General features: G+C 35.4%; 1 protein-coding gene across 1 annotated transcript in view; it reads left to right on the top strand.

Moving 5' to 3' along the window:
• The window catches only part of MALRD1 (MAM and LDL receptor class A domain containing 1), a 229,880-nt gene that overhangs the window by 77,109 nt on the left and 128,020 nt on the right, over positions 1-24,751 (top strand). Inside the window, exons 20-26 of the mRNA XM_058825112.1 lie at positions 129-302; positions 2,633-2,810; positions 12,821-12,977; positions 16,289-16,399; positions 17,274-17,487; positions 21,025-21,272; positions 23,834-24,131. Coding sequence (XP_058681095.1) covers positions 129-302; positions 2,633-2,810; positions 12,821-12,977; positions 16,289-16,399; positions 17,274-17,487; positions 21,025-21,272; positions 23,834-24,131 — 1,380 coding nt within the window. The remainder of the gene's footprint in view (positions 1-128; positions 303-2,632; positions 2,811-12,820; positions 12,978-16,288; positions 16,400-17,273; positions 17,488-21,024; positions 21,273-23,833; positions 24,132-24,751) is intronic.

Genomic DNA, 24,751 nt, shown 5'->3' with positions numbered 1-24,751 from the left:
GTCCAGGCACGATTCCAGTAAAGTCATATCCTGGAAAAGGGGGGCAGTGGCAAAGGGAGAAATCATTATGAAGCTGGAATGCCTCAGTCCAGGTGCTCAACATCCCTTTGGCTCGTTTTTCAAAGGAGACTTGCCCACTATTTCTACAACTACTTCAGGAACTTCAGTTCCTGCCACGCTCCCCATGAACAACTGCACAGAGAAAGAGTTTGTGTGTCGAGCCTCTGGCCACTGCATCCAGATGATCCAGAAGTGTGATTTCAGACCTGACTGCTCTGATGAGTCTGATGAATCAGCTTGTGGTGAGTGGATCAAATCATGTTCTTTGTTACCTTGCTAGTTTGTGGGTCTTAAACACATTGCGCCATTTGGTATTAGCACCTAGATTCTATTTTAATGTGTTTTTCCCCAGGAATGTAGTAACATTTTACTCTTAATATGGGTGATGTAATGCACTTGCTGCCTTCTGATTCAGACTCAACATTTCAAGTTACTACTGAAATGTGGTAGGGGAAGGAATCCTCAGTTCCCTAATGATTGGTAAACATACATGACAATTTTAAGTAAGCATATTTTCTTGAAATGCTCACTAGTCCAGACTGGAAGAGAGAAAAACTTTAGAGTTTCATCTTTGTGGTGGACATCTGGGAGAACAGTATCCACTTCTTAACTACTTCAATGAGTATGGGTTTTGTTTGGTTGGGTGGTTGTTGGGATTTTTTATATAAAAATTGTTTCAGCATCAGCAATAATTGTGAAATTCAGCCTACTCCACACAGAAGTGAGTTCCAGCCTGTAAAGCTCTGATAGTCTAAAGGAAAACTGTAAGGGGGACAATGTACAAGGTCCACACATGACACCCATAAAGATCTAAGACAATTGTTGATTGCTTCTGAGTTGCAGCAGTTCACACTGTAGCATTTTAGAAGCTGTTAATTACTTCCTTTTGCGTCAAAGAACAGTGCTTGAAATTGCCAAAGCCAGTTAATGAGGGAGACAGACATCTAGAGACAGTGACCTCTCCAGCCTTTGCAAGCAAAACTATTGTCACTGAAAATAAAACTCTGAATTCATTACACATTGTGAAGGGAATTCAGTCACCTCTCTCAGGGCTGAGGGCTCAGTGAGAATAAGTATCATTCCCTCCCTGTGTCTATTTCCTATGTGGGAATAACTGGAAGAAATGAATCTGATGTTTAAGTGCCACAGTATTTTCCTATAGTGTGAAAAAAACCCAGCCATTGAAATCTTGCCCTGAAACATAAATGCAGAGCCCTCTGAATATTTCTCCCTTCAGAACATTATCTTACAAAACATCTTTTTATTCTAAGCAAGATAAATACTGTGGAGGTTACACCTTTACATATTTGCTCTATCTGAGGTCTCCTATCACTTAGATGGGAATTTATCACTTAAATGACAATGCTGAACTAGGACTTAAAAATGTCCGAACTGAAACAGAAATATGATCACAGGAAGGTGATATCTTTCTCAGAGGCACTTTAAGTATAATGCTTAGAGAGCATGTTAAAAAGAGGAATAAGCATTTAATGCAACTCATCATTCTCAGGAAACATCACAAATCTTCATATGGGCAACCCATGAGATCACACTGGCTGCAGTTTGCTTCTTAGTGAGGATATACAGCCTATAAATCAAAACTCACTCGCTCTTTACCATTTTTAGCCTTCAAGAAAGGAAATATCAGGCACATTCTACCAACAAACCATGGTTTCTTGATGCAGCATTTTTATGGGTTTATGGGTTAAAATAAATTCTTGTTTCCCTTGCATAAGTCTCATTGCAGTCACTTAAACTTAAGTGTAATAATCTGTTACAAAGTTCTGGAGAGTGACTAGACTCAACTTGGACCACGTGCTGGAGAATAAATATTCACAGCAGAAATGGAAAATAAAAAAGACTTCTTTACCCTAAGTAGGGTGAGTAGTGAGCTCACTTTGATACTTAGGAAGCAAAAACTCTTTGGAAGGCAACTGCATGGTTTTTTAGTAAGACAACAATAGAGTATATGATACCAATACTAAATATATGCAGTTTTATGTAACTTTCAAGTTTTGTGAGGACGGCTTGAAATCTGGTTTGGTGGGGTTTTTTGGTTTTTTTTTTTTTGTTTTTTTTTTTTTTTTTTTGTTTTTTGGAGGTTTATTTTGTTTGTTTGGTTGTTTTTTTTGGGGGGGGGTTAAAGTTATAGTCATAGATTTTGTAGACAATGTACAATGATTTCCTAATGTTATCAGTCTACAGGACTGGAGACAGAGCAATACAGCAGCTCACGGATTCTTGGCTGATTAATTTTACAGGAAATTCCATGTATTTTACATGACAGATTATTAGAATTACCTAAAAGCTGGTCAGAACTCACATGAAGGTAGATACTGAGGTGCAAAGGAATCGAAACATTCTCAAAATTAGAATATGTCTTATAGAGGAGAAAATATAAAACTCATGTTTCATCTCAAAGGAAAAAAACTTTGCATGTTAGTAATGTGTCAGTATTCACAGATACTATAAATTGAATGATTTTTATTTCCATGCTGCTTTTGGGTTGTAACATGAGTTAAAGATTTTCAATTTTTGTATAAACATGAGTAATCACTGTTGATCTCTAAAGTTTTGGAAGTCTGTGACTTTGAAGATAAAGACCTGTGTGGATGGTATCAACCAGCCTTGGAACAGATGTCAGGAAATTATTCCACACTTATCACAAAGACATTCAAGTGGCAACTTGGAAGAGGAGCAAATCTCTACCCTGAGGAAGAGCAGCACTGCCCATTAACTGATCATACTACGTGAGTACAGTTTTTCAGGTGCTTGAGTCTCTTCTAGAGTGTGTGATCTTAATATGTAGATTGTGTAGAATGTGTAGGTTGTCAAGGGGAAAACCTGCTGCGTTTACAATATTGAAGCAGTTTACTGATTTATTAATGACATGTAATTGACTGACAATAGGTTAAGTACGTATGTAGGATCAATACTACAAATTAATCAAAATTAAAGAAATCATTAATAAGCAGGTTAAAATTTCTAAACATCTTTCTATAAGTAACTCCCAAAAGTTTGAGTATCTCCCCATCCAGAGAAACCACATGCGGATATATGGAGTACAAGCACGTTGCCCCTTCTGGGAAAGCAAGTTTGGAATCCATGGCTGCTCCTGCCTTATCCTCCTTCCAGCACCCCAAAATGCCATCCCAGCAGCTGGCTGCAGGCTGCTGGCAGCACCCAGGGGACTGGTGCCCTCTCTGGTCCCTGCAGTGGTTGTGGCACCAGCAAGATGACCTCTGGCTTGTCAAAACCAGGTGTTGGCTGCAGCTCTTTGCACTGCATTATCAATTCCTGCTATTACAAATTTTCATCCTACTTTTACACTTCTTTTCAAGCTGAGCTCCCTTTTGAAAGCTGGCTTTGTAATTAATTTGGCACTGCTTAATTTAGTTCATTGTGGTTATCCTCTTGATCAGTTTGAGGTGAATACCTTCTCAGTCTTTGTTCACACAGGAAATTTATGGTCACTTTTCTACCTTAGTAGCTATTGTTAGTTGTTAGCTGTTGCTTCCAATTTTGTTATTGCTATTGTTAGCTATTGCTCTTATCCCAGCAGTTTTGCCCAAGGGTGGGCTGTACAAGTTAACACAAAATGTCCTGTGAATTCTGCCCTCATTTAATATTCAACTAACACAATTCAAAACTACTGTTGTTAGAGCCAACTTCAGTTTAGCTGGTATTTTTTTTACCAGCTTTTTTTATTTTACCATTTCTCTGGGTAATGATATAAGTTCATATTAAAATGTAAAGTATTTCTATTCTCTCAGTGAAGATTTGTAAATTAATGTTGCATTCTGGGTAGATTCATTAAGATAGTTACTAGCTCCACTGAAGATACTCCTTTGATTTATCTCAAGGAGCAAAAATAAGTTTTTCTGCATGAACATTTGGTTTTAAATGTTTTGGGGGTTTTTTGATTTTTTAAAATTAAGTGAGAAGTGTGTTTTAAAAAAATGAATTAATCCAATGTATTCCAGTTAAAAGTAACAGTAAGAGTTATTGAAAAAGAAATCCCTACAGGTAACTAGAAAATATATTGAGTACAATCAATTTTAAATGCTATACAACTTCGCTAATAAGAAAATTTTTTTCCAGTGTAATTACTCTGAACAGAAAAATACTTGTCTGGTTTTAGTGACATGTATGTTTAGTTTCTGTGACAATAGACCATAGACTGCAAAGATGGTCTTTAAATTAAGGCCACTTCAACAAAATATTTGCTAATTGCTACTAGTCTAAAATGACATTATTTTGCATTTAATCAGCCTGAATTTCTATTGCTATTAAAAGAGTGAGTTCAATATGTTAGTGTCACTGTGTACTTCATTAAAATTACTGTATTTTTACAAAGATCCCAAAACAGCAATACCAAACTCACAAAATCATTCAACAATAGCAAAGAATTACAAGGCTGTCAAGCTGTTTCTAGGTCTCTACATTAGATCTGAAAGGGAAATTTATCCCATAAAAAAGAGCAACTGTTTAGAATAAATTAGCTGTCAAATCTTTCATTGACTGCTCTTTATTTGTTATTTACTAGCCAACACCAACCCTGTATTTGTACTTAGCAAATCCTCCCACAACCTTTCTAGCATAGGTTTACCTTGGCACAGTGATACATGGAATTGAATTACCGGTTTTCAACACATTTTCAAGGTTTAATGCCACTAACAATATATTGAAAAGGACTGATGAAAAGAGAAAGTAAATGATCCATAGAGATTGCAGTTTTCAGGCAATTCTGTAATGTATTGCTCTTGTGATGTTTCGCATGAGATGCAGTTTGGTTCTGTGGCTTTCCCCTTCCCTTTGTTTATTGGCCTATAGAGAAGTACAGAAGATAGATGCTTCCAAATTACCACTGGAGATGCAGAGCAGAGCTTTTGTGGAATTAAAACCCTGCAACATTTGTTTTATTTTCTCATCCATTTTCCCCAAATTTCCACTGGTTAGATGAGTCAAGCTGTGTTACTGTAATCCTGTATGTTTGCAAATTAAAATAAAATATGCAGGACTATGTATAGAAATGTTTGGATTCATTCTGATTCAAGAGTAGTTGGCAGTGCAGCTTACAGTGAGTTCTTTCAGCAAAACTACCTGTGAATACTTGTAGTCAAACCATCTGCTTCCCCAGAATAAGTACCTGGACTAGCCACACGTAGGCTGCTGAATTGTGAGATGAAGGTGTGAGTCTTTGAAGCTATAATTACATTAATTAAGTGAAAGTAATTACTTTGGAAATGGAGGGAACAGCTTGTATGTGTATATAGAAACCAAAGGCTGCTGGAATAGAAGCCGTTATGGGAGTCTGCCATTGGAGCCTGGCTTGAGCTATTCAGTCCCTGGCTTGAGCTAGAAAAAGTCTGTCATATGTTGTGCAAAGGGCTGGCTGACATTGGCACTGTGCAATCAAAAGCCACTCTTCATACCTGAGTGTGAGCTCCTGTGATGTGTTTCTATACTTAGCAAATGGAATTCTCTATTGCAGTTACGTTTCTAAAAGCTGCAACAGTAAAAGTATCAGTTTGTGTAGGGTTAAACAAGTGTATTAAATTGACAGCAGCAAATGGATGTCTATTAGTTTATTTCCTTTTTAAACATCTGGTTAGTGATGTTGCAAATTCTCTGACATTATTAATGATATTTGGGTACCACTGTTAATTAAAAACTTTGTAGTCACTTAATTGATATGATAATTCAGGCATCAAATCTAATAAATCAAAACAAAAATGGATGCAGAGGAAAAATGAAGCTGACATGATAATTATTGCTGTGTAAATAGTTCCCCTGATAAACATATTTTTAATACATCTGTCGTTCTTTTGTGTCTTCTTTTCAGACAATCATTACCAGAATTCAGGAAATTTAGGAAAATTAAAAGTTTTAAGTAATATATTTAAGCCCAGCAGTCAAGACATGTTTTAAATTTGAGAGTCTATAAACTTCAAGAGGAGAAAAAGTTATAAAGTATTTTGTGGGTGGTTTTTCTTATTTCCTTGGGTTTTTTGGTTTGTTGGGTTGTTTTTCTTTGTGTGTCCAACATAAATACCAACTACTTTTAAGAATAAGCTAATGGCAGGAAATTATTTGCCAGATAATGTCAAATTATTTCATTGCAAGCAATCATAATTTAATCAAACTTAATTTTACACTAAGAAAGAGAATATACCCAAAGTGTTTTTCAACTCTTATGTTAGGATGCCAGAGATTAAACTCCTAATGCCAGGGATTAAACTCCTAATGAAAATAAATTAAACTATGAATAATTCAATCCTTTTGCGTAGGTAAAACTTTGCCTACATTTGCCTCATTTTCTTCCTAGAATTCATATTTACTATGTAAAACAAAGCATCAAAGTTTTCTGTGATACACTTGAAGCATGGTCACAGACAGAAATCTTCATTTGGAATTTTGACTTTTAGGATTCAATAATAAATATACTGCAGCTTTATTTAATGCAAGAATTCCTTTTCATACTGGAGAAGGAATCTCTTCTCTGGTGATTTTCTTTTGAGCAACTTTGTGATGTCAGTGTCCAGTTACAGCTCTCAGTATGACTTGTTTCTTGGTGTGTTAAACACCTTTGGTTCCATTCAGTTTGAAATAACTTTTGAACCTCAATCATGTGATAAAGTTTAGATGCTCAAGGTAGAATTTTTTTTTCTCTAGCCCCGTGCAAAGAACTTGGTCAGTTGGCATCCAGCATTTTACAGGCTGTGAACAGAAGCAGAGGTTGTCTTCTGCAATAGGAAATAGTTCTATGGCATTCTTTCAGAAAGCTGTCTTCCAAAAAATTTATGTCTGTTTTATTATGGCATGACAATCATATTACATTTTTTGTTTCTGAATTTATTAAGCTTTAATATTAAGTGTTAATGGATGTAGGAGGTTGCTAGGAAAAAAAGTTTCAAATCATAACAAGAAAATTTATTCTTTTTTGGAATAATCAGTTGGAAATTAATATGACACATATGGCTGTAAATGAAAATCTGCATTCCTAATGACTGTTTGCTCTCAATTCTCTTTTAATTTTTTAATCTATACAGAAATGCTGAAATTTAATTCAAGGAAAGCCTTTCTTTCTTTTTTTTTCTTATAGTTGTTAGATACAGATTTCAGTTACTGACTCTTTAAGACCTATTAGAATTTAAGTTGGAAGGGTTAGTTGGAAGTTTTCAGCAGAGAAAATCTTTCTCTGACACACAGAATTAATTAAATTATTTGAGTTCTTACCTTCCTTTAATAATATTGGAAATTACACATTTTATAACATTTTAATTTTGATTATAGTCCTTTTCCTGAAACAATATCCTCACAGACGCAATAATCTTTATTCAGGGAAGAATTTTTTGAAACCTATGAATATATTATGTGCCAAACTGCAAGAGGACCCTGAAGGTTTTGTTCACATGTTATGACCTATAATATCCCATCCTGTGTTATCGACAGAAGGATAAGTAGTCAAAGAATTTCTGGTGCAGACATTGAATATCTAACAAGTACAGATATGAAAGAAACAAGGTGGTTTTTTTTTCATTCTCCTTCCCTCTCATCATAAATCTTCTCATGCTTCCTAAAGACATCTGCTCCACCACATTTCTTTCACATTCACAGTCACTGCACACCTTAACCAAAAGCTTGGCCCTGCCTATCTCTAGTCCCTCTCCTTCCTACACCACCTGTGGCCTTCTGGCTGAGCTGACCAGCACAATGGGCAGAGCATTGAGAATCTCTTATCTAGCCCAAAAAAGAGGTGATAAATTTCTTCTTGAATGAATGCTTGAATATTAAATTGTCTTTCACTTCTGAATCGTTGCAGCATTTTCTGTGATTTCTCCAGGCAGATACAATGTTATATTTCTGTAACACTTTCTGTAAGACTTTGTAATATTTCTAAGATTTTTCAACCCACCTTTCAGCAGTTTCCCGCCTTACAGGCAAATTTCAAGTAAAAGGTACAATATGTATGTGGCTTCCCCATTTTACACTTAATATTGAGGTTACCTTGGGCTCTATATCAATATATGAAGATTAACTTGTCATCGTGTCTTTGCCTGTTTCCTTTGGAATATTGTAATGAATTTTGTATGCTAAATCTTTGTATTAAAACTTTTGTTACTAGAAAATATATCAAGTTTTCTTTATATATCTTCTTACATTTTACCAGAACTGTCATATCATCTGGTTTTGACACTAGAAACAAGAATTAATAGGAATCAACAGAAAATGAAGTTAGCATGATGCAAAGGTTGAAGTATCACAGTTTGTCATCACCTTGTGTCATGTTGAGTATATAAGCCATTAAAATATCAATTCTATATTCTTGAAGTGCAAGAAAAAAATGGCAAAAACATTAATATTTTCTCATAAATATGTTTTTTTAGGAATTAAAAGTTAGAATATAGCACCTTATTGACTATTTTTTTCTCAGAAATCTGATGAAAGGTTTTTAGCTAGGAAATCGTGGCTAATTTAAAACAAAAAACCTGCAAATGCATTAACTTTAGGAAAACTTCTGCCTTCTGGTCACTCATGCTTTGGGGGAAAGAAGCTAGAGAAGGCGGTGATCTCCCACAGCCCCAGTACCCTGATAAAGGATGCAGAGGATGTGGGAAATGCAAACTGAAGCCACTGATTCAAACCAGCAGCTTGAGCTTTGATGGCCCACAATTTCCTGATGTGTCCAGTATTCCACAATCCATTCCCTTTGGTCAAGAGAGTGCTTCTGTTCAAGGTCATCCAGTGCCCTACTGGGTTTTCTTAACCACTATTTTGTTTTTTTCTCTATACAGAAACCCATCTGTTCTAATAGCAGGTCACTCACCTGGGCAGATCCCAGACAGATGGTGTTGGAAAACTGAAGAATAATACTTTCAGTGCATAATAGGTGCAATAGGTGTGGGGCTCTGGTTTGCTATACAGATAGTGTTCAGTGTTTATGGACATATACAATCAGGAAAAATGGAAATTTTTCCTGCATGTGAAGGCTGCTACTTTCTGAATTTTGAAATAGCTGATCATTGGGATACTTACAACTCTAAGGAGCTAAAATATCTCTCTCCAGTTTATGCCTTCTCTTCATTTTTTTTTTTTTGCTTCTTGTTATTGCTGAAATTTGGTAGGAAATCAGAACTTTTTAATGCAGGGAGTTGTTTGCTTTCTAATCAGGTTTAATTTTCAGTCCTAAAGAAAAAGAATGAGTAATGGGTATTTTAAAAGTCCATTTAAATTATTCTCAAACAATTAGTAGAAGATACACAGATGAATTTCCAGTTTGAAAACAGACATGTCCAAAAATTCATTAAATAAGGGCTTGCACTTGCTGTACAAGAAAGTAAACCTGAATAAGTTTTGATCCCATTTCAGACATTGCAACAATAGACAATTAGAACTGTGAAATGTGCAATTCACAGCATGAGACATGACTTGATAACTCTGCCAGATTTAAGATGCGACTAATTTTTTGATAGGTCTTCAACTTTTCTTAGCCCACCTAATCTTTCCCTAGTTATTATATTCAGTTCACTGTGTTCTTTGGAATGCCTTGAAGGGGAAAATAGCAGGAAGATTCCTCTATAAATGTCCATTCTTTGCCAACTACTGCTCAAAAGATATTTGAAATATTAAGCTATTAACTGAGACAAGTATGCAAATATAGGTCAGTAGCTTATGTTGAAAATTTTATATCCATTAAAATGTTGTGAATTTCCCTCTGAAATTAATTAGGATTTTTGGACTGGCACAGGAATGTCTTTGTATAGGGAATGCTTGTAGTACAGAGGTAAAATTAATTATTTTCAGAGGGTAAATATCAAGATTTTAATGACACTTACTGTAGCTACCAACTAAGAGGTTTTCCCTGGGTTAGTTTTCTAAATTGGCCTGAGCTCTTCCAGCTACTGCCAGGGGAGCCTGCCTGTATTCTGCTGAATTTCAGCACTTACATAAGATCTATGCTGAAAGCTAGATTTATTCACTATTATATATGTTGAAAAATACCATGTTTTAAACTTGTTATCATCAACTTCTTGATGTCTCACTTAAAAAAACCAAAACAAAACAAAAAACAACTCAAGGGAGTCTTTATGGAATAGGAAAGAAATTAATTCAAGGATGGGTCCGATTAACTCTCAGAATGAAGAAAGTTGTCTTCTCCAAAGATCACTTAGGATAAAAGGTTGGGGTGAAGACAAGAATACCATCTGGCAGAGTAAGAGATGCTGTTCATTTACATTTATTTATTATTTTACATTTATGGAAGCTTTGGAATACCTTGTCACTGTATATTTTTTACTAGGTTAAAATAAAAGTGGGCCAGCTAAGAAATCCTTTATTTTCAAAGTCAGAGTTTGACACACCGAGCAGATGATTGCATGTACATTAATTGGCTCTGCTAAAAAATTTGCATCCACAGAAGGTATGGACCCTCTAGCTAGTTTGAACTCTCTGCAAGCAGAATGATTACTTATTACTTTTTTCAAACTCTTCCCCCTGCAGGTCATGCACCTCCCTGGCACCTGCAGGCTTCTGTACCAGGCAGCTTAAGAATTCAAGGCAGAGAAATTACTTTGTTCTGTGAGCAAACATAATGCAGGTTAATTTTCACTGGAATCTAGCTTTCCTTTTAAACATAGATGGGTCACAAGTACATTAGTCTTGTAGTCCTCAGTGTAAAAATGTCCATGATAGGAGTGAAAGTCAACAAGGATGCTCTACACATACTCACCCATCCCCTTCTGATCCCTCCATTTGCCATTACTTGCCCACATAACCTTAATCTTCTTGTAATCACATGCCACCACTGTGTTTAATGGCTAGCACTGTGAAGTGTTTCATACATGGGACTTTCATCTGGTGTACTAAATGTGATATTACAGCAAACACTGAAACAAGGTCAAAAAAGTTGCAAGGACACTTGTCTTAGGCTGCACTATGGGGCAGTGGTATCTGGGCATAGATGTGATCTTTGGCCTGCCTATGTCTGACAGAACACACTAACAAGAGATAGACGACTGAATTTCATCACAGAACTGATTGTACCCTGCCATTGTTTCAGACTAATCTCACAGAGAGGCATGGATATAATACTGAATACTCTGGGAACTTTGAGATCTGTAAGTGCTGTTACTCTTCAGCGCTTTTTGTCATTCTGTTTCTCACAAGTCCTTTTGAATTCTGTTGTAAATACAGTGCCAACACCCTTGGGTCATTGAAGGCAAGAGTTCCCAGAAGCAGAGTAAATTCTGAATTTTTCAAAATTTTTGCAAACATTAAGAGAACTCAACCCTCTTTTACCTCCAAGCAAAACTCTGGTAGAATACTCAGCACCAAGGCAAAAAAGAAAAATTGCTACCTTGAAATGACAGCTTTCTTCAGCAGAAAGGAGGGAAATAAATGAGTTGTCCAAATGCCTATTTCTTGAAAGATCTGTAATTTTGAGTTTTCAAAGTTTTCAGCTATTAGTTATAGTAGAGTCAGTTTATTTGGAGAATGTTTTAATACTTAGGCTAAAGGATTAAGCAAATGCATGCAGTAATTATAAAAGTGTCTGAGTTGCCAGGACTCAGTGATAAAAGAAAAGCATCAGCAGCAATTCTCTTATCTGCCTTTTCATGAAAAGGAAAAAAAAGATTGTGGAGAAGATCCTGATTTTCACAAATCCTAACTCTTCCTTCCCCCTAGGATTTTGCCCAGATGAACTTTGGTCCCATGTTTATGAGCAGTTTTCAGTGTCTCACATGTAACGTATCTGATCTATGCAAAATGAAGATCTGTCCCATTAAAATGTTGCCTTTTTGATTATTTAGTTGGTTGGTTGGTTGGTTTTTGTTGTTTGTTTGTTTGTTGCTGGTGTGACAAATGGGGAGGTAGAAGCAATAGTCTAGCTCAAAAACTCTCTGATTTGTGAAGATTTTTGAAGGCCTGTTTCTGACCCTGTGCCAGCAAATTCTTTACTCTTCTCTTGAAGCAGGATTTTCAGTCTGTGAAGAGTGTGATGTCATGAGGTCTTTGAGCATCTTGTGTTTCTCTTGTCCGTGCTTGCTGGCGAGGGTCATTGTCTTCTCACAGCTGTAGTGATTCAACTTTACAGAGTGGTTGCTCAGAACTTGTCCAGTCTGGAAAACCAAAAGGAAAGGAAAACCAAATAGCAGCACCTATTTAAAAATGTTGGCTCCATTGTCAGGTTTTTAAGCACTTGTTGGGAAAGATCGTTTTGAGAAGTACTGAGGGTGAAGCACTTCTGCTGGAGATTAGAGAAATTTATCTTTGGTCAACAGCTGCATTTTATTTTGGAAAGTAAGGTTTTTAGGGGCTAAACCTTAAATACCCAAAACGCTAAAACTGCACTCCTGGTATCTCTGTACACTCAGAATCTGACGCTTACTTCAAAGAGACCTCATCTTTCCTGGTAGCATAGGAGATAAAATTTCATCCAATATCTTGGGTTTTCCTGATATTAAGCCAGGATCAAACCCTGTAAATTCCCCCAGGAAAGAAGGTAGCAGGAAAAGCCAGAGTCCCTCTGGCCCACATCTGCATGATTCTGTGGGTTCACTTCAGATCTTTTTTTTTTTTTTTGCTAATCTCTGATGTAAAAATACTATCTGCATTTGCAAGGGTTTTTTTTTGAATTCTGGCTACATACTAAGATGCATCCAGATACCCAGACAGCAAATGCTATCTAAGGAAATGATAAATTAATTATGATGAAATGTTTTTTTTTAATAAGTTATAACCCTTTTTCTCTGAGCAGGTGCTCTCAAGAAGGCTGGTATCTCTTTGCAGACAGCTCAAATGGAGAATTTGGTGACACGGCTGACATTGCTACCCCAGTCATCTCCCTTACAGGGCCCAGATGCAAAATCATATTCTGGAACCACATGAATGGTTCAACAATAGGTTCTCTGGAGGTATGGAGGTGGTCTTTATTTTGTTTTGTTTTGTTTTTCTGCATAAAATTGCTGTGAGGAAATTCATGTGTTCTCTTCTGGCTTCATTAAAGCCCAGACTGCTAATAAATGAAAACTAACAATCGCTAGCATTCTACTGCTCTCAATATGTTTTGATATGAAGAAAGAATTATTTCAAATACTGGAATAATTATAAATTAGAAGTTTCTACAACAAGCAAAAATTGTGACTGTTATAGACATGCCATGGTTGGAAATTCAGTACAAGAAAAAGTTTTGTGTCACACAGTACCATTTGACACTGAAAAGCAGCAATAGATATTTGGACATCAAGGTCTTTGGCCAATGTGGGAGCATGGGAAAAAGAACTAATTGCATCAAAATTCAACATAAAATCTTGTAGAAAGCATTTATTCCTTGAAAAGCTGAACATATCACTTTCAGAGATTATTTATATTCATGCAAGCAGCGTTGAACTATTTCTGTAGCATATAAGCAACAAATTTGCTTCCCCATACCCTTTTTCCTTATTCTGGTTTAAATAAAAGCACTTCTGTAAAGGAAATTTAACTCATTAGCAGCTTGTAGATCAAATAAGTCACTGCAGACAGAAATGAATTACACAACAACATTGTTCTAAACAATTATTTTTACCACACAGCTGTGTGCTTATAATGGGATTTCCCAGGAATGTATAGAGTAACCTACAGCATCAGGAATGGATTGAAAAAAATGCTCATGTAAGTTACCCAGTCACCTGTCAGTATCATATTGGATGTGGGCAGTGCATGAGGATTTAAATATTCAAATTATAAAAAAAGCTGATATAATTCAGTGTTTTGAAAACAAAATTAATATTTGTGTTGACATTAGAAATGAGATGTGGGATGTGGTGAACTACACACCATGTGACTGGCTAGATGTTTTGTGGAAGCATGTTCCATGTTTTCTTGAGTTTTTTTCTAAACAATTTTTTTGAAGTATTGGTAAATTTCCCCCAACTGGGTAAAGATCTTGCTATGCTGCTTGGAAAGTGGTCAAATATTAATTAATCAGAATCAGTGTGAAATCAGAGGATAAAGATGATTAATCCTCAGTTTTAAGGCTTGGGACCAATTAATGTGCTTTTGGACTTCTTTGCATACTCCAGGATCCAGGCTCCTTTGCAGAGTAAGAACCCATGTTAGTTGGAATCATGTTCAAAGAATGTTTTGTAGAAAATAACAGCAATTCTAAGGAGCCATGCCCAGTATTACCAGCACAAAAGGCAAATGTGTATAGTTTTCTCAGTTTCAACACTCATTACAATTTCCCTCTATTCTTTAACTGATCCTCCTTCACCTCAAACTTACTTCATTTTAAGATGTACCATAGGAAAATCATGAAACCTTTGCACACTGCTAATAATTGCTTATAATTGCTTGATTATTCATTTAATAATGGGTATAAGAATAGCAGAATAAAAAATTATTTAGGTGATTTCTCATTATTTATACTAAGAATGCTCTATGTATTGTAGGAATGGGAATATTTCTGCGCTTAAAATATCTTTTATCCATATCTTCCCCCAAGACTACCATATTTTTTTCTGCACCCATGCCATCAAATATCATGTGAGACTGCTGAAGATTTTCCTGCCATTTGCATGAATGGTTACCTTCCTGTGTTTCCATTACTTTCTTTCATATTGATTTGCTGTAACTTTCCTGAGCAACCTCAATTTGATTATTTGTTGGAACCATTCTTATTCAGTTTCTGTACTTTGACTCAGCATGGGTAATTATACCAAAGTATTAGATGTGCTTTTTTGCAATGTAATTGAAATGCATTAAGGTTCAAAGTGCATTAAGGTACAGAGAAGCATTGAGTTTTAATAGCACACAAATTACTGGCCATGTTTTACTCTAAAGTTTTAACCTGTTTTCATGATATGATTGAAAATATGAATTTATGATGCAGGAATCAGATATATAATAGAGCAGATAATTTGCAGTCTGTAAAAACACGTACATGTGTGTCTACAGTCACACACATACCTTCATTTAACTATATTATTTGCATTTGTCTGTAATCCCTTTCCCACTAATTTATTTATTTTCATTTTAAATTCATGTCTTCTAGGGCAGATCTTCCTGTCTGTAAAGTCAGAAATCACTTGTTTTTCTATCCAATTTAATATATTATCTGTTCCTTTTTCCCCCCTAAAATGAAAGCTCTTTGGTGTGAGGATTTGCTGTTTGCTTGGCAGAACTTACCTGTTATGCAGTATCATATACACTCATGGGACTGCATAAATTTAAAACAAAAAAAAGGTTTTTTCATTATGATAAAAAAAATGCCTGGGCTGCCCTAAGAAGATTACACAGCATAGCAGTAAATCCTGGAAAGCAGAAGTAGTTCAGGCAAGTGGTGAATGGATGTTTAACTCTGCTAGTACTGGCTGGAGACACAGCCTGACACACCTCATCAAACACCCATCTTGTTATTGTCAGCTCAGTTGAATTTGGATGCCCAAGAGATTGGACCAAAGAATATTTAGGAATCTCTGCTCATGTTGAAGTGTGTCATCATTCCCCAATTTGCTGTTTACAAGGGTATGGGCTTTTACAAATCTTTCATTGCTCTAAAGATTAAATTTTGTCTTTATAAAAAAAATAAAAAAAATATTTGTAGAAGAAACAAAGTGTTTCATAAGAATCAGGATAAGAAAATCCATTCTGGAAGAGCAGTTAATTGTATGCATGAACAAATATATTTTTCAGCAAGGCTTGTTAACTCCGTTTCTGTGTTGTACAACTGAGTCACAACCCACTGATAAACAATTTTTATTCACTGGTAGCCACTCTGGATAAATTAATGAGATTCATTAGTCCAGTTAATGCTGTGGGCTGTGAATGTTTATGAGGAGGTCAGAAAATCTTGAAACATTATTTTCTTAGTACAGTCATTTCTACTGACATATGCATGTGCATCAGGTTGGACGCCAGGAAAAGGTTCTGCAGCCAGAGGGTGGCTGGGCACCGCAGCAGGATCCCCAGGGCAGCGGGCACAGCACCAAGGCTGCCACAGGGCAAGGAGCTCCTCAGCAGCCCCAGCTGTGTGATTCAGCTTTGGGTTGTCCTGCAAGGGGTAGAGACCTGGATTTAATGGCCCCTTCCAATTCCAGATATTCTGTGATTCTGTGAATTTTAATGGTGGAATAGGGATTAGATGTAGAAGATAATATTGTATTCTTGTATACGATTATAGGACTCTTAAGTGAGTTGGCAATGGAAACGTTTTTTTGTAATCTTAAGTTATTTTCTTTTTTAGGTACTCTATAAAAGCAGTAACAAGACTTCTAAACTGTGGAGTCAAACTGGCAGCCAAGGTCCCCAGTGGAACAGAGCAGAAGTGTTCTTAGGAATTCATTCAAATTTTCAGGTGTGTCTTCCAATGTGATGTGCTCCTAGACAGCTGGCTATTAGTACTTCTATATTAAGCATTCTTCACCTTCTCATTTTCCTTTTCACACAATGCATGTACTTCTTCTGCTGCATGGAAGAAATAATCTCTTTGGCTGTCTGATTAATTATCTGAGCTGGACTCATGTTTTTGGAGATTTCCCATACCTCTTTTTTCTCAGACTGATTTCCATTTTTAAGACTGAGAATCCCATCTATCCTTGAATCCTCAACTTAAAATATTCTACTTCTTTCTCTTTAGTGTGCAGTAAATAAAAAGATCTGGATTTTGGGAAAAAAATCTTGAGTATGATGTTTGCTTTGAAATCAGAGCAGATTCCCAAACCTCTTAGAGATACTCGCTTTGTTGCAGACTTATGGAAAAAAACTAAAATCCCCTAGGATAGTCAATAACAGATTTTATAAAAAGTTACAGTTCCTGGTACTTCTGTCTTGGAATTTTAACGAAATTTTAAAATTCTTTTTGCATTCATGGGAATTAAATGATGAATGGCAGACTAGTATTTTTCAGACTTTCTTTGCAGAAGTAGGAAGAACCCTTGCCATTAGTTCAGGATGAGTGAGGGCTAGTATCTCTTTGAATGGCATGATTAATTTCCTTTTTTTTGGTATGCTTGGTAATGTTAGCAGATGGTCCTTCAATAACTACAGAGACAGATCTGTACCAATTCTGGTACAAGATTTTGTAGAATTATGCTTTGACAGTAAGAACTGACCACTTCATATTAAAAAATTTGTGAAGACCATCAATCTCTGTTCTTTTCATGTTGTGTGTATAAGCTTTTCTCTATCTTATCAGTGGCTTACTGTAATAGCTCTGTAATTTTTATTAGGTTATTTTCAGGGCAAAACGTGGTGTCAGTTACATGGGAGACGTGGCAGTGGATGATATTACCTTTGAAGATTGTTCCCCTCTGCTAATCTCAGACAAACCTTGCACATCAGAGGAATTCATGTGTGCCAACAAATACTGCATCCCAAAGAGTAATCTGTGTGATTTTGTAAATGACTGTGAAGATAACTCAGATGAAAGCCCTAGTATTTGCAGTAAGTATGGTAGTTTTTTAATATAATTATCATAAATAACTCTGTCTGCTGTGAATTTTTAATACTCAAATATTCTTGACAACTCATCAGCTAAGAAAGCAAACAAGAAGGCAATAATTTAATTCTATTCCTAGGCTTTTAAGGATCTTTAATTATTATTATTTAATTTAAAATCCACGATACAAAATACAAAGAGCTGCTAATGGACGTCTTAAAATAACTCAGAAAGCATCTGTCTTTAAAAGCAGAATAAAATTATCCTGCTTTCCATATGAAAAGAATGTATTAAAGCTGAAAAAAATTCAGGCATAATACCTTTGGGAGACGAGCAGCCTACCTCCTTAGATATTTCAAGGGTTGTCAGGTCTCAGCAAATTATTTTAATCTGAATATTGTACAATTTTGGTTTTACAAGACATATCAAGAAGCAGCATATGTAGTATCTGATTCAAAGAATGATGTTTCATACCAAATGGCTCCTTCTGAATCACAATATATGGTATTAACACTTCCTTCTTTTACTACTACAAACGTGGGAAATGCTCACACAATCAAGTCTCCATTGATTGGTACCGTATTAACAGTTACCTCATTTTTACTGAGAATATTAATTCAGTTTATCAAATTCTCAGTGAATATGATTCTTTGAAGCGAAGGTATGCTGATATTCTATGAAAGCTAAGGTACATCACAAAGGAACCATGTTTTGCAAATTTTTTTCACACTATTAAGCTACTCAATGATTTCCAGTCCAGGAAAGGTACATCACTAACCTATACAGGGACCAGCTGAGATTTTCTGCAACTAAAAATGAAGAGTATTTCAAGTTTCAATTACTCTGTTAAAAAAATATTCTCAAACTTTGACTTTTGTTATCTGATTTTTTTTTAAATCTTAATGGGATCTTTTATTTGTTTCTTTGAGGTTTTTGTGGGGGGGTTCTGCATTGTCTGTGTTTCTCATGAAATATCATCAGATGAATATAAATTGAAGTATTAAGGGCAAAATAGTTCAAATAAACTGATGGGATTTAATTTTACAACCACTATAATAAGGATTTTATTCCAATTTCCCCCTAGAAGAGATTAATTGAAACAGTCCCATACAGTGAATACTTTCCTCTAACATTTTTTTTATTATTACTTTTAAGTAATGAAAAAAAAATGCAAAATCGTTTTTAAAAGTTTTCCTAACTGCATTTTAATTGTAAGCTTTACAGTGAATCATTGTAGTGCTTTACAAGCACAGGAGTCATTTATTGTGCAAGTGCACAATCATCTGCAGTAACTTGAGCTTCTAAGCAGGCTGCCTGATTTTTCTTTTTCATCAGTGGAGTAGCTTGTTTTCAGGCTGAAGTTCATGCAATTTAAAATCAGTTGTTTGAGTTAGATCAAATAAGTTGTCCTGTAGATATGAATGTTTGTCTTTGTTGACAATAGAGATCCTACAAGGACGTCTAAACTTAGATTAGGTAATACCCAATATGTACAGCATTAGCAGGGATATCAGTGCTCATGCCTTAAGGTCTTGATTCTTGAAAACAGGCCTTTAAAATGAAAGGGTCAGTTGTAAGCATTCTATTGACTCGAGATGGAATTTGTAAATAATGGAAGGAATTTCTTTAAGAATGGTCTTGAGATATTAAGTAGCTAAATCAGTTGAAAAAAATAATTAGGAAAAATTTTATGGGCAGTTTCATCAATTGAGTTAATCTACAATCTGTGATTTTCATAAGAGATTATCATATAATTTCACACATCCAGTCTGGGTTGGTTTTAATTGTTACTTCAGATGGCACTATATTTGCAGATAGAGGTGAAAAGGGAAGCTAGTTTTGCTAAGCAGCTTATACTTTTAAGAAAAAGTTTCTAACATTTTTACTTTATGACATTCAGAGATTAAAATTCAAAGAAAAAATATTTTATCTGATTTCAGCCTGAAATTTTTGAGGTAGCTGTCTTTCCTGTTTTGTTCCATGTGTAGATTCCATGAAGTTTAGATCCTTAGCCTGGCTACTGATGCTTCTAAGTACCTTTCAGTTAAATAAAACTACTTCCATGTGTCTGAACTTTATCAGGCGTCAGAAGACGCTCAGATTTTGATTACATATTAGAAGAGATATTTTGTAATTTCTGATACTGTCCTACAAAATAATACATACAGATTCCAAATTTCTCTTCAAGCCACTTTCCTTTTTAGCAATAATAGCAAGAATATTCAGGGCACAGTCAAAAGGTTCTTGAAGTCTCTGCTGAAATTCCACCTTATTTCAGCAATTTTACTCTTACTTGGTAATCATTATAATGAACTTATAGATGTATAGAGAGAAAAATATAGAGAAATTAAGCTTCTGGAATGATGAAATTGACTTAATTTATGTGGACAGTTTACTCACCATGCTGGCTGTTTTGACATTCAAGATGCAAAAATTTATAAAGAATATGCATGATGTTTCATAAAAAATCAATAAAAATAATGACAGCTTTCTGCTATTCTAGGCCTTAAGTACAAGTCAAGGAGATATGTAGATAATCTTAGAATCATTTATGTTGGAAAAGACCTTTAGTATCATTAAATCCCACTATTAGCATCACCAATTTCACCACCAAACCGTGTCCCTAAGTGCCACTTTATGTGGCTTCTGAAGACCTCCAGGGATGGTGACTCAACCGCTTCCCTGGGCAGCCTGTTCCAATGCTTAACAATCCTTTCCAAGAAAAGTTTTTCCTAGTATCCAATCTTAGCCTCTGCTGGTGCAACTTGAGGTGCTTTCTGCTTCTCCTATCACTCATTACTTGAGAGAAGACGCTGAGCCCCACCTTGCTATAAGATCCCTCCCAGTAGCTGTCAGGAGCAATACCGTCACCCCGACCCTCCTTTTCTCCAAACACCCCCAGCCCCCTCAGCTGCTCCTCTTCAGACCTGTGCCCCAGGCCCTTACCCTTCTTTGGAGACAATCCACCACCAACATAGTTTATCTATGTTCCTATATTGGCTAAGGAAATACAAGTGAATCGAGGGTTTGTGCAAAAGTAACTTTGGGTGCGATGTGGCTCAAGATTATCACACCCACATTTGTGTTTTGTCTGTATCTGTCTATACAGAAGCTGTGTTTTTATGGTGCTCAGTACTTTCATTTGGATGTGTCTGTTTGCTAGATAGAGGCATTTCTTCCTGTTCTCACCTGATCTTAACATATTTCTTCAAAAGGAGGCTGGTTTTCTGCACATCTTGAATGCTCTATGGGGGGCTAGTTAAGATCCTAAAGAGCTAAAATTGTTAATTAAATTTGGTTACATTTATACCAAGAATCCTGTTGACTGTAATGAAATGCACAGGACCCACATCATATATATGCAAGTGGGTTTATCCTATTATAGTCCAGAGTACTCAAAATGCTCTTTTTAATGAGATGCATGGATATTATTTTTATAGTGAATTTTTTTCCCCATAGATTGGAGTACTAGGTTGTACTATATATACTTAATTAACTACTTGAAAATAAATCTCTTATCATGTGTGGCAAATATATTTCAGGTACATCTATTGGGCATTGCAATTTTGAGTTTGACCTTTGTGGATGGAAGCAAGATGAAAATGATCATTTCAACTGGCACCTCAGAAGTAGCAGTACTGCAAAACTGGGCACTGGACCAGCTACTGATCATACACTGCAAGAACCATCTGGTCATTATATTTTTATAAAGAGTTCATTTTTTCAGCTATCAGGACAGAAAGCTAGGATTTCTAGTCCTGTCTTAAGCAGAAAGAATAAAAACTGCAAGGTATGTGAGGGTGTGGTAGCAGCAGGAATGAAGAATTTGATTTCTAGATTGCACCATGAATGTACTCATAATATGATTAAAGATGATTACTGAAATAATTATTGAGAAAAAAAAACCCCTATCCTTTCGTAGAGATGTCAGGATCAGATCTTATTTCATTTTAACCATAAGAAAAATCTTGCCGCAGGAGAAGAGTTATTCTGGAAGTAAATGAGTACTCCGTGAGATTCAGATGAAGCTGCCAGTAAATGCAGTGTCTGATTTACAATGTCTTATGCAACTCATCCAAAGTAATAAACAACTATTTAATGGTTTCTGATTTTATGGAGAAAGTGTCTATAAGTGCAGTAAGAATTGCTTTTAAAAGAATAAAACTGCAAAAGGAAGGATGTTTAAAAGAAGGCTTTGTTACCAGCTCTTCTCTAGAAAATGGAGAAGGGTAAGCTTGATCTTCCAAAATATTACAGCACATTCTGGTTACTTCAGCTTGAATATTTCTTTGCAAACCTGGTTTTGATACATTTTCCTGGTTTTGATACATCTTTTATAGTCTTTGCTTAAAATACAATGCCCCAGAAACTTTAGTTATGCCTTATTTTGAAACTGCAAATTTACCTTTATACATCTAATAAGTAGGCCTCTCAAGAGGATATTTTTATGAGGCCATTTTTTAAAAAAGCTTATGAAATTAACTGTTTGTGTGATCACAGACCTATGCTCATCAAATGAAGGCGATCTTAGACTAAAATAGTCCTAAACATTTTCTTGGCTATGCAGGTGACCTCGCTGGGCAAAATGCCCAGTCATGAGCCTCTAGTTTCATTTACCTCATACTATTCCTGAGGAATATTCTTGAGCAGTTTATCTGTAACTTGGAAAGAGTTCTGCTTATGTTTGAGATTTCTAACCAGTTCATTTTACTGAAACACTTCTCTCTGAAAAGTATGTAAATTCTTTATTTTTCCTGACTTAAGATCAGTTAGTATTAAACATAAAGGACTTGATTTATGATTCAAAAGAAAACTTGAATAATTATGATATTCAGTAGCAGAATTTAACCTAGTCATTATAAAATTATCTTCAAAACTGGAAACATGTTAATTTTTCTATTGCCTAAAATACATATACTAAAAATATTCTGCTTGCACAAACATGGAGATCTCGACCTTTTGCTTCTAGCATCGTATTTATGAGTATCTCTTTCTCTGCATTACCTGGCTTTATGCTCTAAAAGTAACTTGTCCACTTTTTGACTTCTTTTTATGAAGCATAAAACATACGTCAAGAAATGCAGAATAACTGAGAATGACATGTTGACATCTGTACTGTTACATATCACACATTAAATGCAATTAAGTGCTTGAAATATAACTATGGGAAACTGTTGTTTTTATCACATAGAAAATTATTTACAAAAGCAAACGTGTACACAGGTTGAGCAGACCAATCTCTTGACATTGATCATGCGGCCAGAAGCAGTCATATTTATGATATTTTACTTTTCGCAAGTTTTGAGCAGTTCTGAAATGTACACATAGACAAATACCAAAGGAAGTGCAATGATTGGTATAGGAAATTGTATGAATGGAAAAAAATATGTCAAGATCTGAAACCTCATCTCATGAGATCAGAGAGTCACCTGAAATATTTTACTCCTTCCTATGGGTTATTTGAGAAAAAATCCTTCATCATATTACCACAGATTTAGTATGGCATCTTAGACCACTTCAAGTCATTGAAAAACGAACAAATGATACTCATTTTCAAATCATTGAAAATGAACATTTACATCAACTGGACGAGTTTTATGATAGAAAACAAATAAAGAGCAGTAACTATAAAGGGACATGAATGAATAAAATTATTTTGTCTATATACAAGACTTTCAGAAACAAAGCTGCACCTTCAAAATTAATAGAAATCCAAGACTGAATTGTAAAGAATTGAGAGTGCAGTTATATGTGATGAATTTTCACAATGATCTTTTTATGTATGTATTTGGTCTTTTGTATTTAAAAATTCCCACATTTTTACTAAAAATAGATAAATAACTGTTTTGTAATCCAAGTACCTCCTCTTATATATTTTAGGTTTCTTTGGGGTTATTTTTGCATATGTCCATGTAAAATTTTGCTTCCACTATAGAGTGGATTATTTTCTAATTGCACATTCTATAGCCTACATAAACATATTTTTAACCAGAAAATTGTTCAGTAAATGGAAGTTGCTTCCTATATTGTAAATGACACTAATACATTCCTCTGTTTCCTTAAAAATATTTTAGTTCTTTTACATTTAAATGCAAGAGTCACAAAGGGATGCAAGATCTGCTGCTGAATATTTTAATGCTGGTTTTGAAATTTGGCTTATGGAATAGTTAAAAAATTGTAAATAATAAGTTGTTCTGTTGCCTTTTGATTAAATTATTTTTCAATCAGTAAAATTTATGACTTCTCTGAATGCTATTAGTAATGCTCAGTTTAAGAATTAGAGTCAATACAATAGCAGAATTTGACTGAAGTCACCTATTGCATACTTTATGCTCTTGTTTTTGCCTACAGATAATTTTCTATTATCATATGTTTGGAGCTCACATTGGATCGTTGATTATCTACCAGAGAACTACATTGAAACATGAAAAAATTCTCCTTAATCTTACTGGAAACCAGGGAAATTTCTGGCAGCGCAAGGCACTGACCCTGTCTGGAGATGGAGATGAAGATTTTCAAGTTGTCTTTGAAGGGATAGCTGGAGAAGGTCCCAAAGATGGCATAGCACTTGATGACCTCACATTTTCCAGGGAGTGCTTACTGTCCCAGGAATTTTTACCAGCTGAACCTACAAAGGTACCTCCAACAGGTATGTTCCAGCTATGGACAGTCTATATGTGCTTGGAAAGAAGGAATAGCAGCATTATTTTCATTTCTTTGTCTCTCCTTCAAAAGAGAAATAGTATAAATATCTTGTTAAATAAATTCAGAAATTTTAACACTTTTAGGCAGCCCATGAAATTCTAATAAAATCATTTTATGAAATAGTTGTTTGGGTATTTGAGTTAACTGTTGTGAATCTGCAAAGCTTCTTGTCCAGCTGTGTACACTTAGCCAATATCCTGCTTAATTCAGTAGGATTTATTTATCAAAAGTTGTAAAATAGAGTTGTTGTAGAATGAAGAACAGAGTGGGACAGTTTGCAATAAGGCCAGCAGGCTTAAATGGATTTTGGCTAGTAGGAATTGCTACTAGTACTGGTTAGACACCATAAACATCTTCTGCCTGTGTGGTATGGTGCCAACATCAGTGCAATTATTTGCACCATCCTCACTTACTGCACTAGGGAAATAAAACTCAGAAAACATTTACCAGAAATGATACAGTTTGGATGGGGATGGATCCCAATAACCCCAAGGTAAGAGCTACTCATGAAAGCACTGCTGCTGTAAGTTAGCAGTATTTGCTTGGACACAAATGATGAAGGAG

This window comes from Ammospiza caudacuta, chromosome 1, assembly GCF_027887145.1.
Source record: "Ammospiza caudacuta isolate bAmmCau1 chromosome 1, bAmmCau1.pri, whole genome shotgun sequence".
Lineage (NCBI taxonomy): Eukaryota > Metazoa > Chordata > Aves > Passeriformes > Passerellidae > Ammospiza > Ammospiza caudacuta.
Note: the sequence above shows the minus strand (reverse complement) of the source record. Positions and strands in the feature narration are given on the sequence as shown.